This window comes from Oryctolagus cuniculus, chromosome 4, assembly GCF_964237555.1.
Source record: "Oryctolagus cuniculus chromosome 4, mOryCun1.1, whole genome shotgun sequence".
NCBI lineage: Eukaryota > Metazoa > Chordata > Mammalia > Lagomorpha > Leporidae > Oryctolagus > Oryctolagus cuniculus.
Window position 1 is genome coordinate 174,232,514 of NC_091435.1, and position 13,116 is coordinate 174,245,629.

A 13,116-nucleotide genomic window follows, 5' to 3' on the forward strand; every position below is an offset into this window, starting at 1 on the left:
GGGGCACTTACCTGTGGGGGACCAGCACACTGTCATACACGGGGGAGCACATGACCACGGGGCACTTACCTGTGGGGGACCAGCACACTGTCATACATGAGGGGGAGCACATGACCACGGGGCACTTACCTGTGGGGGCCAGCACACTGTCATACATGGGGGAGCACATGACCACGGGGCACTTACCTGTGAGGGACCAGCACACTGTCATACATGAGGGGGACACATGACCACGGGGCACTTACCTGTGGGGGGACCAGCACACTGTCATACACGGGGGAGCACATGACCACGGGGCACTTACCTGTGGGGGACCAGCACACTGTCATACATGAGGGGGAGCACATGACCACGGGGCACTTACCTGTGGGAGACCAGCACACTGTCATACATGGGGGGGAGCACATGACCACGGTGCACGTACCTGTGGGGGACCAGCACACTGTCATACATGAGGGGGAGCACATGACCACGGGGCACTTACCTGTGGGGGGACCAGCACACTGTCATACATGGGGGGGAGCACATGACCACGGGGCACTTACCTGTGGGGGACCAGCACACTGTCATACATGAGGGGGAGCACATGACCACGGGGCACTTACCTGTGGGGGACCAGCACACTGTCATACATGAGGGGGAGCACATGACCACGGGGAACTTACCTGTGGGGGGACCAGCACACTGTCATACATGAGGGGGAGCACATGACCACGGGGCACTTACCTGTGGGGGACCAGCACACTATCATACATGAGGGGGCACATGACCACGGGGCACTTACCTGTGGGGGACCAGCACACTGTCATACATGAGGGGACACATGACCACGGGGCACTTACCTGTGGGGGGCCAGCACACTGTCATAGATGAGGGGGAGCACATGACCACGGGGAACTTACCTGTGGGGGGACCAGCACACTGTCATACATGAGGGGGAGCACATGACCACGGGGCACTTACCTGTGGGGGACCAGCACACTATCATACATGAGGGGGCACATGACCACGGGGCACTTACCTGTGGGGGACCAGCACACTGTCATACATGAGGGGACACATGACCACGGGGCACTTACCTGTGGGGGGCCAGCACACTGTCATAGATGAGGGGGAGCACATGACCACGGGGCACTTACCTGTGGGGGACCAGCACACTGTCATACATGGGGGGAGCACATGACCACGGGGCACTTACCTGTGGGGGACCAGCACACTGTCATACATGAGGGGGGGCACATGACCACGGGGCACTTACCTGTGGGGGACCAGCACACTGTCATACATGGGGGGGAGCACATGACCACGGGGCACTTACCTGTGGGGGACCAGCACACTGTCATACATGGGGGGTAGCACATGACCACGGGGCACTTACCTGTGGGGGACCAGCACACTGTCATACATGGGGGGGAGCACATGACCACGGGGCACTTACCTGTGGGGGCCAGCACACTGTCATACATGGGGGAGCACATGACCACGGGGCACTTACCTGTGGGGGACCAGCACACTGTCATACATGAGGGGGAGCACATGACCACGGGGCACTTACCTGTGGGGGGACCAGCACACTGTCATACACGGGGGAGCACATGACCACGGGGCACTTACCTGTGGGGGACCAGCACACTGTCATACATGAGGGGGAGCACATGACCACGGGGCACTTACCTGTGGGGGCCAGCACACTGTCATACATGGGGGGGAGCACATGACCACGGGGCACTTACCTGTGGGGGACCAGCACACTGTCATACATGGGGGGGAGCACATGACCACGGGGCACTTACCTGTGGGGGACCAGCACACTGTCATACATGAGGGGGCACATGACTACGCGGCACTTACCTGTGGGGGACCAGCACACTGTCATACATGAGGGGGAGCACATGACCACGGGGCACTACCTGTGGGGGACCTGCACACTGTCATACATGAGGGGGAGCACATGACCACGGGGCACTTACCTGTGGGGGACCAGCACACTGTCATACATGAGGGGGAGCACATGACCACGGGGCACTTACCTGTGGGGGACCAGCACACTGTCATACACGGGGGAGCACATGACCACGGGGCACTTACCTGTGGGGGACCAGCACACTGTCATACATGAGGGGGCACATGACCACGGGGCACTTACCTGTGAGGGACCAGCACACTGTCATACATGAGGGGGAGCACATGACCACGGGGCACTTACCTGTGGGGGACCAGCACACTGTCATACATGAGGGGGAGCACATGACCACGGGGCACAACCTGTGGGGGACCAGCACACTGTCATACATGAGGGGGAGCACATGACCACGGGGCACTACCTGTGGGGGACCAGCACACTGTCATACATGAGGGGGAGCACATGACCACGGGGCACTTACCTGTGGGGGACCAGCACACTGTCATACATGAGGGGGACACATGACCACGGGGCACTACCTGTGGGGGACCAGCACACTGTCATACATGAGGGGGAGCACATGACCACGGGGCACTTACCTGTGGGGGACCAGCACACTGTCATACATGAGGGGGAGCACATGACCACGGGGCACTTACCTGTGGGGGCCAGCACACTGTCATACATGAGGGGACACATGACCACGGGGCACTTACCTGTGGGGGACCAGCACACTGTCATACATGAGGGGGAGCACATGACCACGGGGCACAACCTGTGGGGGCCAGCACACTGTCATACATGAGGGGGAGCACATGACCACGGGGCACGTACCTGTGGGGGACCAGCACACTGTCATACATGGGGGGAGCACATGACCACGGGGCACTTACCTGTGGGGGACCAGCACACTGTCATACATGAGGGGGAGCACATGACCACGGGGCACTTACCTGTGGGGGCCAGCACACTTCATACATGAGGGGGAGCACATGACCACGGGGCACTTACCTGTGGGGGACCAGCACACTGTCATACACGGGGGAGCACATGACCACGGGGCACTTACCTGTGGGGGACCAGCACACTGTCATACATGAGGGGGCACATGACCACGGGGCACGTACCTGTGGGGGACCAGCACACTGTCATACATGAGGGGGAGCACATGACCACGGGGCACTTACCTGTGGGGGACCAGCACACTGTCATACATGAGGGGGAGCACATGACCACGGGGCACGTACCTGTGGGGGACCAGCACACTGTCATACATGAGGGGGGCACGTGACACAGGTCTGGGGGAGAAAGCCCCTCGCTGTGCCCACAGGGAATGCAGGGTCACCTGAGCAGGAGGAAGCCATCTGCATTGAGGAAGGGTAGAGACACAGCTCCAGGCAGGGACGTAGCGGTGCTGTGAGGGCGGTGGGAGGGTGGGGGAGCCGTGTTTCAGGCGTCCCGGGCCGCGTCCCCCTGGTCTGGCAAACGCTATGTCGGGAAGGAGTGATTTGGGTGAACGCTCTCGCCGGGAAGGAGTGATTTGGGCGAGCAGTAGCTCCAGCAAGCGGGGACCATCTCCCTCACCCAGGCCTGGCGAGGCAGGTGCAGGCTTTGGTCCGATGCCTGCTGGCGCTAGGGGAGCCCAGACTCCTGCCGCCTGTTCATCGCCTGTCTGCTTCACCGGCCTCGGCTTGTTGCCTTCAACCTCAAATCACCGCACATCAGAAGCCGCAGCCGTCACAGCCGTATTCCGGGGCGGGGAGGGGCGGGGGCGGCACCAGCCACAGGCGTCCCTTTTACAGAGCGTGATTGCGTTCACAGAAAAACCACAGAGACTTGTCCTGGCCGCGTGGTCCTCAGGAACACCACGCTCCTGCATGAGGGAGCAGAGGGGCAGGCGGGCGTGCCGAGCAGGGGCACTGGGCACCGAGGGCTTGCATCCGCTTCCGCGACAGCCGCAAACCACAGAGTCCTAAAACCCTAGACGCTTGGTTTCACGTGCACTATTGTTTATCAGGGAGTAGCGGAGACTGTTCTGTGACACTGGCCGGTACAAATATAACACAGATCAGATACGGGATTTTTTTCTGGGAGCCACACTTAAGATATTTTAAAAACAGGTGAAGTGGATTTTAATCATACTTTTTAAGCTCAGCCCATCCAAAAAAAAATTTCAACATGTATTCACTTAAAAAGAAGATACTTTACACTCTTTGTCTTCAAAATCTGATGTGTGTTTTACACTTAGGGCATATGTTACTTTAGCCACTTTTTAAAATACTTGTTTATTCGAAAAGCAGAGAGTGACAGAGAGAGTACTTCTGTCCACTGGTTCCCTCCCCAAACGCCCACACAGCCGGGAGCCCAGAACCCGACCCAGGTCTCCCCTGCGGGCGGCAGGAAGCCAGCAGTGTGCACCGTCATCTTCTGCCTCCCAGGACACTAGGGAAGTGGGATCGGAGGCAGGGGCATTCCCGGGGGCAGCGTGGCCTGCGGCACCACAGCACCACCCAGGACCGCCCGCGGCTCGTGCCCGCCAGCTCCACGCGCCTGAGCTGCTGTGGGGGGACGGACGCACTGTCCACTCTCCTGGGCCTGGGCTGAGGCGGTCTCCTGTGACTGTTGCCGCGGGAGAGCCACGCGCCACACCACGCGGCTCTGCGGCCTTCAGTCAGACAACACGTGGTGAACTTGCGCTCTCTGGGGTGCCCGCAGCCGACGTGGAAGGGCGTGGAAGTGTGATCCCTCCGCGTCCCCAGGAAGGAAACAGGAACGATTTGGTGACCGGTGCTGATGGCTGTGGTGATGGGTGACCGACAGCTCTAACACACTACGATCGAGGGTGTTGATGTTGCGGTAGAGCAGGTTAGGCCACCACGTGGGAGCCTGCATCGCACGTCGGAGTACCCGGAGTGGAGCCGCCTCCATTCCTGATCTGGCCTCCTGCTGGTGTGCACCTGGGAGGAGGTAGATGATGGCTGCAGGACTTGGGTCCCTGCCCCCGGGAGGGGGACCTGCATGGAGTTCCTGCTCCCAGCTTCAGCCTGGGCAGCCCCAGCTGTTGTAAGCATCTGGGGCGTGAACCAATGGATGGAGCCTTGTCGCTCCCCCTCTTCGTGGAGGAACGACACTGAACCCTGCCTAGGCTTCATATCCGAGTCACGGCACCATTATGTCGCTCCCCGTTCTTCGTGGAGGAACGACACAGGACCCTGCGCTGTTCTTTTGTCTGCTCGGCCCTCCCCGGGTTTGCTGCTGGTTCTTCCCAGGTTGGCTACTGTCCCCTCCACCTCCGTGGAAGGGCGGTTCCCCCTGCCACATTCCCCACTTCTGCGGGGGAGCGGCACACCGCCGGCCGGCTCTCTCGGGGGCTGCACAGGTGTTCCTCTTAGATAGATGTTCCCCTTAGATGTTCCTGGTGCATGTTGTCTCTCTCCTCCTTTATAGTCCTCTTCCACCAATCCCAACTCTGCTACCCACACGCCGAGTACGCTGCTCTCCTCCAATCAGGAGCAAGTCCTGCTGTTTATTGGTTGAACTGGAGGCAGCTGTGTAGAAGCTGTTTTCTTCTCTCCCAGCGCCATATTGTGGGAGAGCAGATGCATAGAATAAGTCTTAATTCCAGTAACTTAGTCTAGTCCGGGTTGCTCCCAGTTGCTCCCCACAGAGCCTCTCCTCTCCTCGCCCCTCCCCTCCCCTCCGCTCCCCTCCTCTCTCTCTCCTTGCCTTTCAATAAAGTAAATAAATCTTTAAAATAAATAAGTTGTAAAAGCATTAGGATAAGAGGGACATTTTATAGTAACAAAAGGTCTAATACATGAAGTATGGAATAGTCTGTAAAACTTTGTGTGTAATCAACAATGCAACCAAATATAGGAAAAGTCCTTGAGCACAGTAAAAGGCCACCCTCTAACAGCAGCAGCAAGCAACACGGGGAATCACTGGTAGGGGCTGGCTAATAGGATAAGACCGGAAAATGAAGTAATTGGCCTCAATGTGGAAAAGACGCAAGGTGTCTCACTTGTACATGACATGATTATTTACATTGGAAACCCAGAAAAGGCCACGAGAAAGGGGTTAGATTGTTGAAAGGCCTTGACACGGAGCTCCTGTCTACGGGAAACAAGCTGTGCTTCTTGGTGGACCGTTCAGGTTCCTGTGGAAGAAAGCATCCAGGAATAACAGAGTCCCTGAAAAGGAAAGAACGGCGAGCAGTTGGCCTCGGCAGGTGCTAGTCCTGCTCTGTCTCCGTGGGTGTGGACGGACCGACGGACGGGAGGTGCGTGAGGATCCCAGCCCCGCACCTGCTGTCCCCTCCGTGTGCCTCTGTCACCCCTCTAGTCCCCAGTTGAAAACACCGTTGCTGGAGCAGCCGCTGCCGTATAGAAGTGCCTGGGCTCAAGTCCCTGCTCTGCTCCCAGTCAGCAGGTACCTGTGCGAGACCTGGTGGAGCTCCCGGCTCCAGGCTTTGATCTGGCCCAGCCCAGCTCCTGCGGGTGGTGGGAAGCAGGTATTTGTCCTCTCTCGCTCTCTCTCTCTCTCTCTCTCGCTCTCTTAAATAAACAATGCTGTTGCTGTAGAGCGTTGCCAGGAGTGACGGCAGCATGGGTTGCACGTAGGCCAACGGAAGAGGAAGAGAGAGAAGTCCACGCTGTCCGAGCAAGCCTGGATTTTGACGGCAGCGCCTGTGGCAGTGGCCTGAGGACACGGCACCGCGTGGCCGCGCACTCTCGGAGTGCTCGCCGAATCTGTCAGCGAGTACAAGCCCTCGAAGGCAGCCCCTCTGACAGAGCTGCACTCTGCTTCTCGTTCATCCGTGGACGTCTTCTGCCGGCTTTGTCAGGGTGGCTTTGTCAGAAGATTTGTGTATTTGAAAGGCACGGAGATGGACAGAGGTAGAGGGGCAGAGAGATCTGTGTGCTGGGTCACTCCCCAGGTGGCTGTAACAGACCGAAGCCAGGAGCCAGGAGCCAGGACGCCACCCAGGTCTCCCCGTGTGGGTGGCAGGGACGAGTCCTCAGACCGTCTTCTGCTGCCCTGGGCGCGTTGGCAGGGAGCTGGATTGAAGCGAAGCAGCCAGGACACGAACCAGCTCTCGACGTGGGATGCTGGCCTTGCAAGTGGTGGCTTAACCCACTGGACCACGGTGCCAGCCCCCAGAGCGACTTTCCAAAAGAATTAAATTGGCCTTTGAGCTACCGTAGCTAAATCTGAAGTGAGGGTTATGCATCACACGAGTGACACGTGGCCGTTCAGTCTGCGAGACCACACGAGTGACACGTGGCCGTTCAGTCTGCGAGACCACACGAGTGACACATGGCCGTTCAGTCTGCGAGACCACACGAGTGACACGTGGCCGTTCAGTCTGCGAGACCACACGAGTGACACGTGGCCGTTCAGTCTGCGAGACCACACGAGTGACACGTGGCCGTTCAGTCTGCGAGACCACACGAGTGACACGTGGCCGTTCAGTCTGCGAGACCACACGAGTGACACGTGGCCGTTCAGTCTGCGAGACCACACGAGTGACACGTGGCCGTTCAGTCTGCGAGACCACACGAGTGACACGTGGCCGTTCAGTCTGCGAGACCACACGAGTGACACGTGGCCGTTCAGTCTGCGAGACCACACGAGTGACACGTGGCCGTTCAGTCTGCGAGACCACACGAGTGACACGTGGCCGTTCAGTCTGCGAGACCACATGAGTGACACGTGGCCGTTCAGTCTGTGAGGCCACACGAGTGACACATGGCCGTTCAGTCTGTGAGACCACACGAGTGACACGTGGCCGTTCAGTCTGTGAGACCACACGAGTGACACGTGGCCGTTCAGTCTGCGAGACCACACGAGTGACACGTGGCCGTTCAGTCTGCGAGACCACACGAGTGACACGTGGCCGTTCAGTCTGTGAGGCCACACGAGTGACACATGGCCGTTCAGTCTGTGAGACCACACGAGTGACACGTGGCCGTTCAGTCTGTGAGACCACACGAGTGACACGTGGCCGTTCAGTCTGCGAGACCACACGAGTGACACGTGGCCGTTCAGTCTGCGAGACCACACGAGTGACACGTGGCCGTTCAGTCTGTGAGGCCACACGAGTGACACGTGGCCGTTCAGTCTGTGAGACCACACGAGTGACACGTGGCCGTTCAGTCTGTGAGACCACACGAGTGACACGTGGCCGTTCAGTCTGCGAGACCACACGAGTGACACGTGGCCGTTCAGTCTGTGAGACCACACGAGTGACACATGGCCGTTCAGTCTGTGAGACCATACCCCAGAACAAGAGCCCGTGTTGGGTGGGGGGACAGGCTCGTGTCCAGAGGAGGACCCCGCCCCCTGCATGTAGCTTTATGAGGACCCAGAACACGAGGCTCAGGCCGGCTGGATGAGGAGAGATTCTAGACCGGACTGCCGCTCCCTCTCCAGGGGTGCCTGCCTCTCGGACGGCAGACGGCACGGGTGAGGCCAGGGGTGCCTGCCTCTCGGACAGCAGACGGCACGGGTGAGGCCAGGGGTGCCTGCCTCTCGGATGGCAGACGGCACGGGTGAGGCCAGGGGTGCCTGCCTCTCGGACAGCAGACGGCACGGGTGAGGCCAGGGGAGCCTGCCTCTTGGTTGGCGGGCAGCACGGGTGAGGCCAGGGGTGCCTGCCTCTTGGTTGGCGGGCAGCACGGGTGAGGCCAGGGGTCCCTTCATCCTGAACATTTACTTTGCCGTGGAGGAAGGTGTTCAAGCCGCTTCTGCAGCAGTGGCCTGGGGTGGCGGCCCTTCCTGGGATCACGGCCACGCTCTGGGTCTGCAGGCAGGGATGGCGTCCGAGAGATCGCTGGACACTCGTGGACGTGTGCCTACCCCACACCTAGGTGCATGGCCGAGCTATAATCCAGCCCAGAGATTTACCTAGATCAGCGCCTTCACTGTCCGTAGCCGGTGTCTCACCACACCCTCAGACGTGGCCCCTCCCACCGCAGGTGTGCTCCCCGCACCTGAAGTTGGCTCTGACGGGGCGCCTGCCCGCCGGGGCTGTCTGCTGTCTCCGCGGGGTGAGGTGTGCCCACCAGAGGCTGCGTGGAGACACCTTTGCTATCAGTCCTTGGTGGAGCATACTGGCGTCTGGGGTGCCGCGGTGCACCCTGCAGGCGGAGCGGCCCCCACAGCGCTGTGGCCTGGAGGACCTACTCAGGGTCGTCCCCACCAAGGGCAGCGGCCTGGCTCCAGCTGCGGGCGCTGGAAGCCCCGATGTCAGAGCTTCTGGACCGAACCCCCCCACCCCGGCTCGTGCCAGCCCGGATGCGGTGTGATGGAGCCGCTCGGTGATGTCAGAAGGCGGCTTCCAGGCCCAGGCGGACCCCCAAGCCTCCCGCAGGTGGGGAGGGCCGTGCAGAGCATCCCCCGATGCAGCCCGGGTGCGGGGACACGGCAGAGGCGAGCACCTCGGGCTGGCAACAGGAAATGTCGAGCAGTGCCCACCGCCCGCCACGGCGAGGCGCACGCGAGACAGGGAGCCCTCGCAGAGGCAGCCCCGGAACTGGACCCACTCAGTGGAGGCCAGCGTGCTCTTAGCGTTTGACAACGCCGAGACGTGTTTTCTGCCAGCCAGCTGGGGAATGGCTGACTCTCCTCGGGGCCGGAACCCGCTAGCACTCCTGGGAGTGCAGGCTCTGCCCTCCTCCCCGGAGGACCCCAGCTCCACTTCCCTGCGGAGGGCATGCGCTTAGGCGTGGGAGGGACAGCCCTGCTTACAAGCGGAAGCAAACCACTTGGGACCAGCGGGCAAGGGTCGGGTTAGCATTTTTGTTTTCACTTGTGCCTGTAAGCTGGGATGGGTTTCCTGGGAGGAAGGGAGGCAGTATTAAAAGAAACAGGCTGTGCACTGAGCCGTGGGAATCCAGCCTGGTTCACGGGGGTACGGGTGCTGGGGAGGGGTATAGAGCCCGGTGCCCCGACTGTGGGTGGTCTTGGGGTCCCCCATGCCTTGAACCCCTCGAAGGTGCGGAGAGTGGGAACTCACGCCCAGGGCAGCTGTAGGTACCCCAGAGGGCTTTGGATCGGTTTGTGTAGGATTTGGGTCTCTCCTCCAGCCTGACGCTGATTTTTTTTTCTTTTTCCTCAGGGTGACCAGAGGCAGGTCATTCCCCTTCCAAGTGTATGTATACTTATCCAATTTTTTTAAAACCATCACAGAACCTTGTGCCTTTGGACCTACGACTGTCAGTCTTTCTTAGTGTTCGTGCTTGTGTTGTCCCACCGCTGTGGTAGAAACAGTGCTGCCGTGTGACAGAGCAGAACCAAGCTCCATCTGACACTGCACGCAGGAAGCCCCCACACAGAGACAGCATCCTGGTTCAGCACTCATTAACCAAGTTCCCGACTGTGTTCACTCTGGAAGGGCCCGCAGGTCCTCATGAGCTGAGGGCCCGGCCACAGACGCGGCTGGGCGCCCCTTTGCCCAGCCGTGGTTCTTTGCAGCAGGTCCGGTCCCAGTGCAGCTGGACTCGGCAAGCCGGGCCCCGGCGAGCCGGCCGATTCTGACTTGATTTTAGCACTGCTGGTGGCCCGCCTGCAGCTCTGAGATCAGAGAAATCACCCTCGTTCTGTCCTGAGTTGGCAGGACCCACGCCACGCCACAAGGCAACGCCTCCCTGTGTGTCCCCCCACTTCTGTTTTCTGGCCTGGAGTTTGGGGGAGACCCTGTCCCCCAAGACCACTGTCCCCAGGTGGCCCTGTCTTCCAGCCAGAGCAGACGCTAGGGGCTGACTCCCAGAAGAAACCCCGCGGAGCTGTCGCTGCCAGGCAAGGCCTTCCAAACAGCCCTGTGTCCTTCGGGTGGGGCCCGGGTTCCGGCACGGCCCCCGGACCCGGCTCGGGCCGCTCCTCCATCTTCCCACCTTTTCTGGGAACCTCAAGAGACTCGGCGATTGCTCAACGGGAGGCGAGGTTTTCCTTTTTTTTTTAATTAATTAATTTATTTATTTGAAAGAGTTACAGAGAAGCACAGAAAGAGAGAGGGGTCTTCCATCCACTGGTTGACTCCCCAGATGGCTGCAACAGCTGGAATTGGGCTGATCTGAAGCCAGGAGCCAGGAGCTTCCTCCGGGTCTCCCATGCGGGTGCAGGGGCCCAAGGACTTGGGCCATCTTCTACTGCTTTCCCAGGTCACAGCAGAGAGCTGGATGGGAAGTGGAGCAGCCGGGACTAGAACCGGTGCCCATATGGGATGCCAGCGGCTTTACCCGCTATGCCACAGCACTGGCCCCTGTATTGTCTTCTGAAATTTAAAGGAAATCAGCACTTTTCTCCAACTTTCTGATAAACTGGCCTTGTTTGTAATCATCTTGGCCGCAGACCACGTGTTAATTTTGCCTGGATAAACGTGTTCCTCCTGCCCTGCAGAGCTGCTGGGTTTTGTGCTGAGTCGCTCTCTGGCTGTGGACCACGCTTCCTTACGGTTTCCCAAGAGTTTCACCCTGAAGCTGAAGTCTGTGGTCCACTCAGAACTCCTGATGGTAGAAGGCAGGAGGTAGAGTCAGCGTTCTTCTCCCAGCAGCTGCGCGGTGTCCCAGCCCAGGTTCACGCCCACCGGGAATGACGTTGGTGTGGACCATGGAAGGTCCCCCCTTGGGACACGTCTCTCAGCTCCTCAGCCCTGGGCTGGGTTTACTTAGGGCCCCCCTTCCTGGGAAGCTGGCTGGGCTGTTTGGTAACAGGTGCTGAGGGTGAGGAAACCATGCCGAGGGGGGCCGGCGCTGTGGCACAGCGGGTTAAAGCCCCGATCTGCAGCCTGGCATCCCGTATGGGCGCTGGTTCGAGACCCAGCTGCTCCACTTCTGATCCAGCTCTCTGCTGTGGCCTGGGAAAGCAGTAGAAGTTGGCCCAAGTCCTTGGGCACCTGCACCCACGTGGGAGACCCAGAAGCAGCTCCTGGCTCCTGGCTTTGGCCTGGCCCAACCCCAGTCATTGTGGCCATTTGAGGAGTGAGCCAGCGCCTGGAAGACCTCTCTGTCTCTACCTCTCTCTACAACTCTGCCTTTCAAACAAACAAACCGTTAAGACAAGATGCAGAGGAAGAAGCGGGTGTGGAAACCGCAGAGGTCAGAGGTCTGGGTGCCCGTGGCCCGCGCTCAGCACACGCGTGTTGGCGCCGGGGCTGCGGCCATTGCCACGCTCTCGCCCGAGTCCCACATGGCGCCGATGCCGCAAACAGGAGAAAATGGTGACGGCGAGAGAGCAGTGTTTCCTGAGGGCTCGGCGTCTGTGCGCTCTGAGACTCGGAGTGAGGCAGCGGTACAAAGGACAGGTCGGCACGGCGCGCTTCTGGTTTCAGCCGGATTTCACGTGGCCCGACCTCTGCCCCGCTCGCTGAGGCTTGGAGAGCGGCTGCAGCCCCGGGCCTGGGAAACCCTCAGTAAGAAAACAGTGACCGCGCGTTCCAGGAAGAGGGCCGAGATCTGCAAGATTTACGAGCTTTGTGGGGTGGGTACAGCGGAGGAAGTAACCTTAGCGTTAAACTATGCACGCTGCCAGGTCACTGGCCAAGGCAGGAAGCTTCAGAGGTCCTCCCAGGAAGAGAACTGCCACGAATCACTTCCCACGGCGTGGGTGGCAGCTCACAGCCCCACCCCCACCCTGCCTCCCGGCCGGGCGCTCCCTGTGCCTGTGGGCAGCTGCTTTCCACACAGAAAAGGCCCTCCTCGCTCCAAGTGTTTCTCTCGTTCTTCAGGGAGAATTTGGTTCAGGGCATCTTTTAGTTGGCACCACCTGCACCGCTGCGTTGGAATTGCAAAGCCCTGTGGTGACGGCCTGCGCTGGGCAGAGCCTTCTTAGCCAGGAGCTGGAGAACGCGTGTGAACCGAAGCCGAGCTCAGAGCTGTGTGCATCTAGAGCGGGCGGAGGGAGCGGCCAGCCCACTGCCCACCAGCTCGGCTTCGTGCTCTGCGCTCGGCAGAAAGTCAGCGCTCGCTTGACGCGCGCCTCACCCTCTCTCCCTCGGACAGCGCGCGAGGGCTCGGGCTCCTGTGGACGCCGAGAACGCGTGTCCCGCAGGGTTAGCCAGGCTTCAGGAGGGACTTTGTGATCTTGGGCTTGGGAAAGAACGGAGCCGCTTTGGGCAGCTCGTGGGTGTTTCTGGAAGTGCGAGCCGGAGAATTGCAGGTCGCCTGCTTGCCAGGCACAGCGTCGTATTTGTGATGCGTGCACACGTGGGGAAG

General features: G+C 59.9%; 1 protein-coding gene across 2 annotated transcripts in view; it reads left to right on the plus strand.

Annotated features, from left to right (window-relative positions):
- Window positions 1-13,116, plus strand: part of CTDSPL (CTD small phosphatase like) — a 164,324-nt gene that overhangs the window by 133,086 nt on the left and 18,122 nt on the right. Inside the window, exon 3 of one of the 2 annotated variants that reach the window (XM_051829256.2) lies at window positions 10,023-10,055. The exons of the other annotated variant lie outside the window; for it this stretch is intronic. Coding sequence (XP_051685216.1) covers window positions 10,023-10,055 — 33 coding nt within the window. The remainder of the gene's footprint in view (window positions 1-10,022; window positions 10,056-13,116) is intronic. 2 annotated transcript variants of the gene reach the window in all.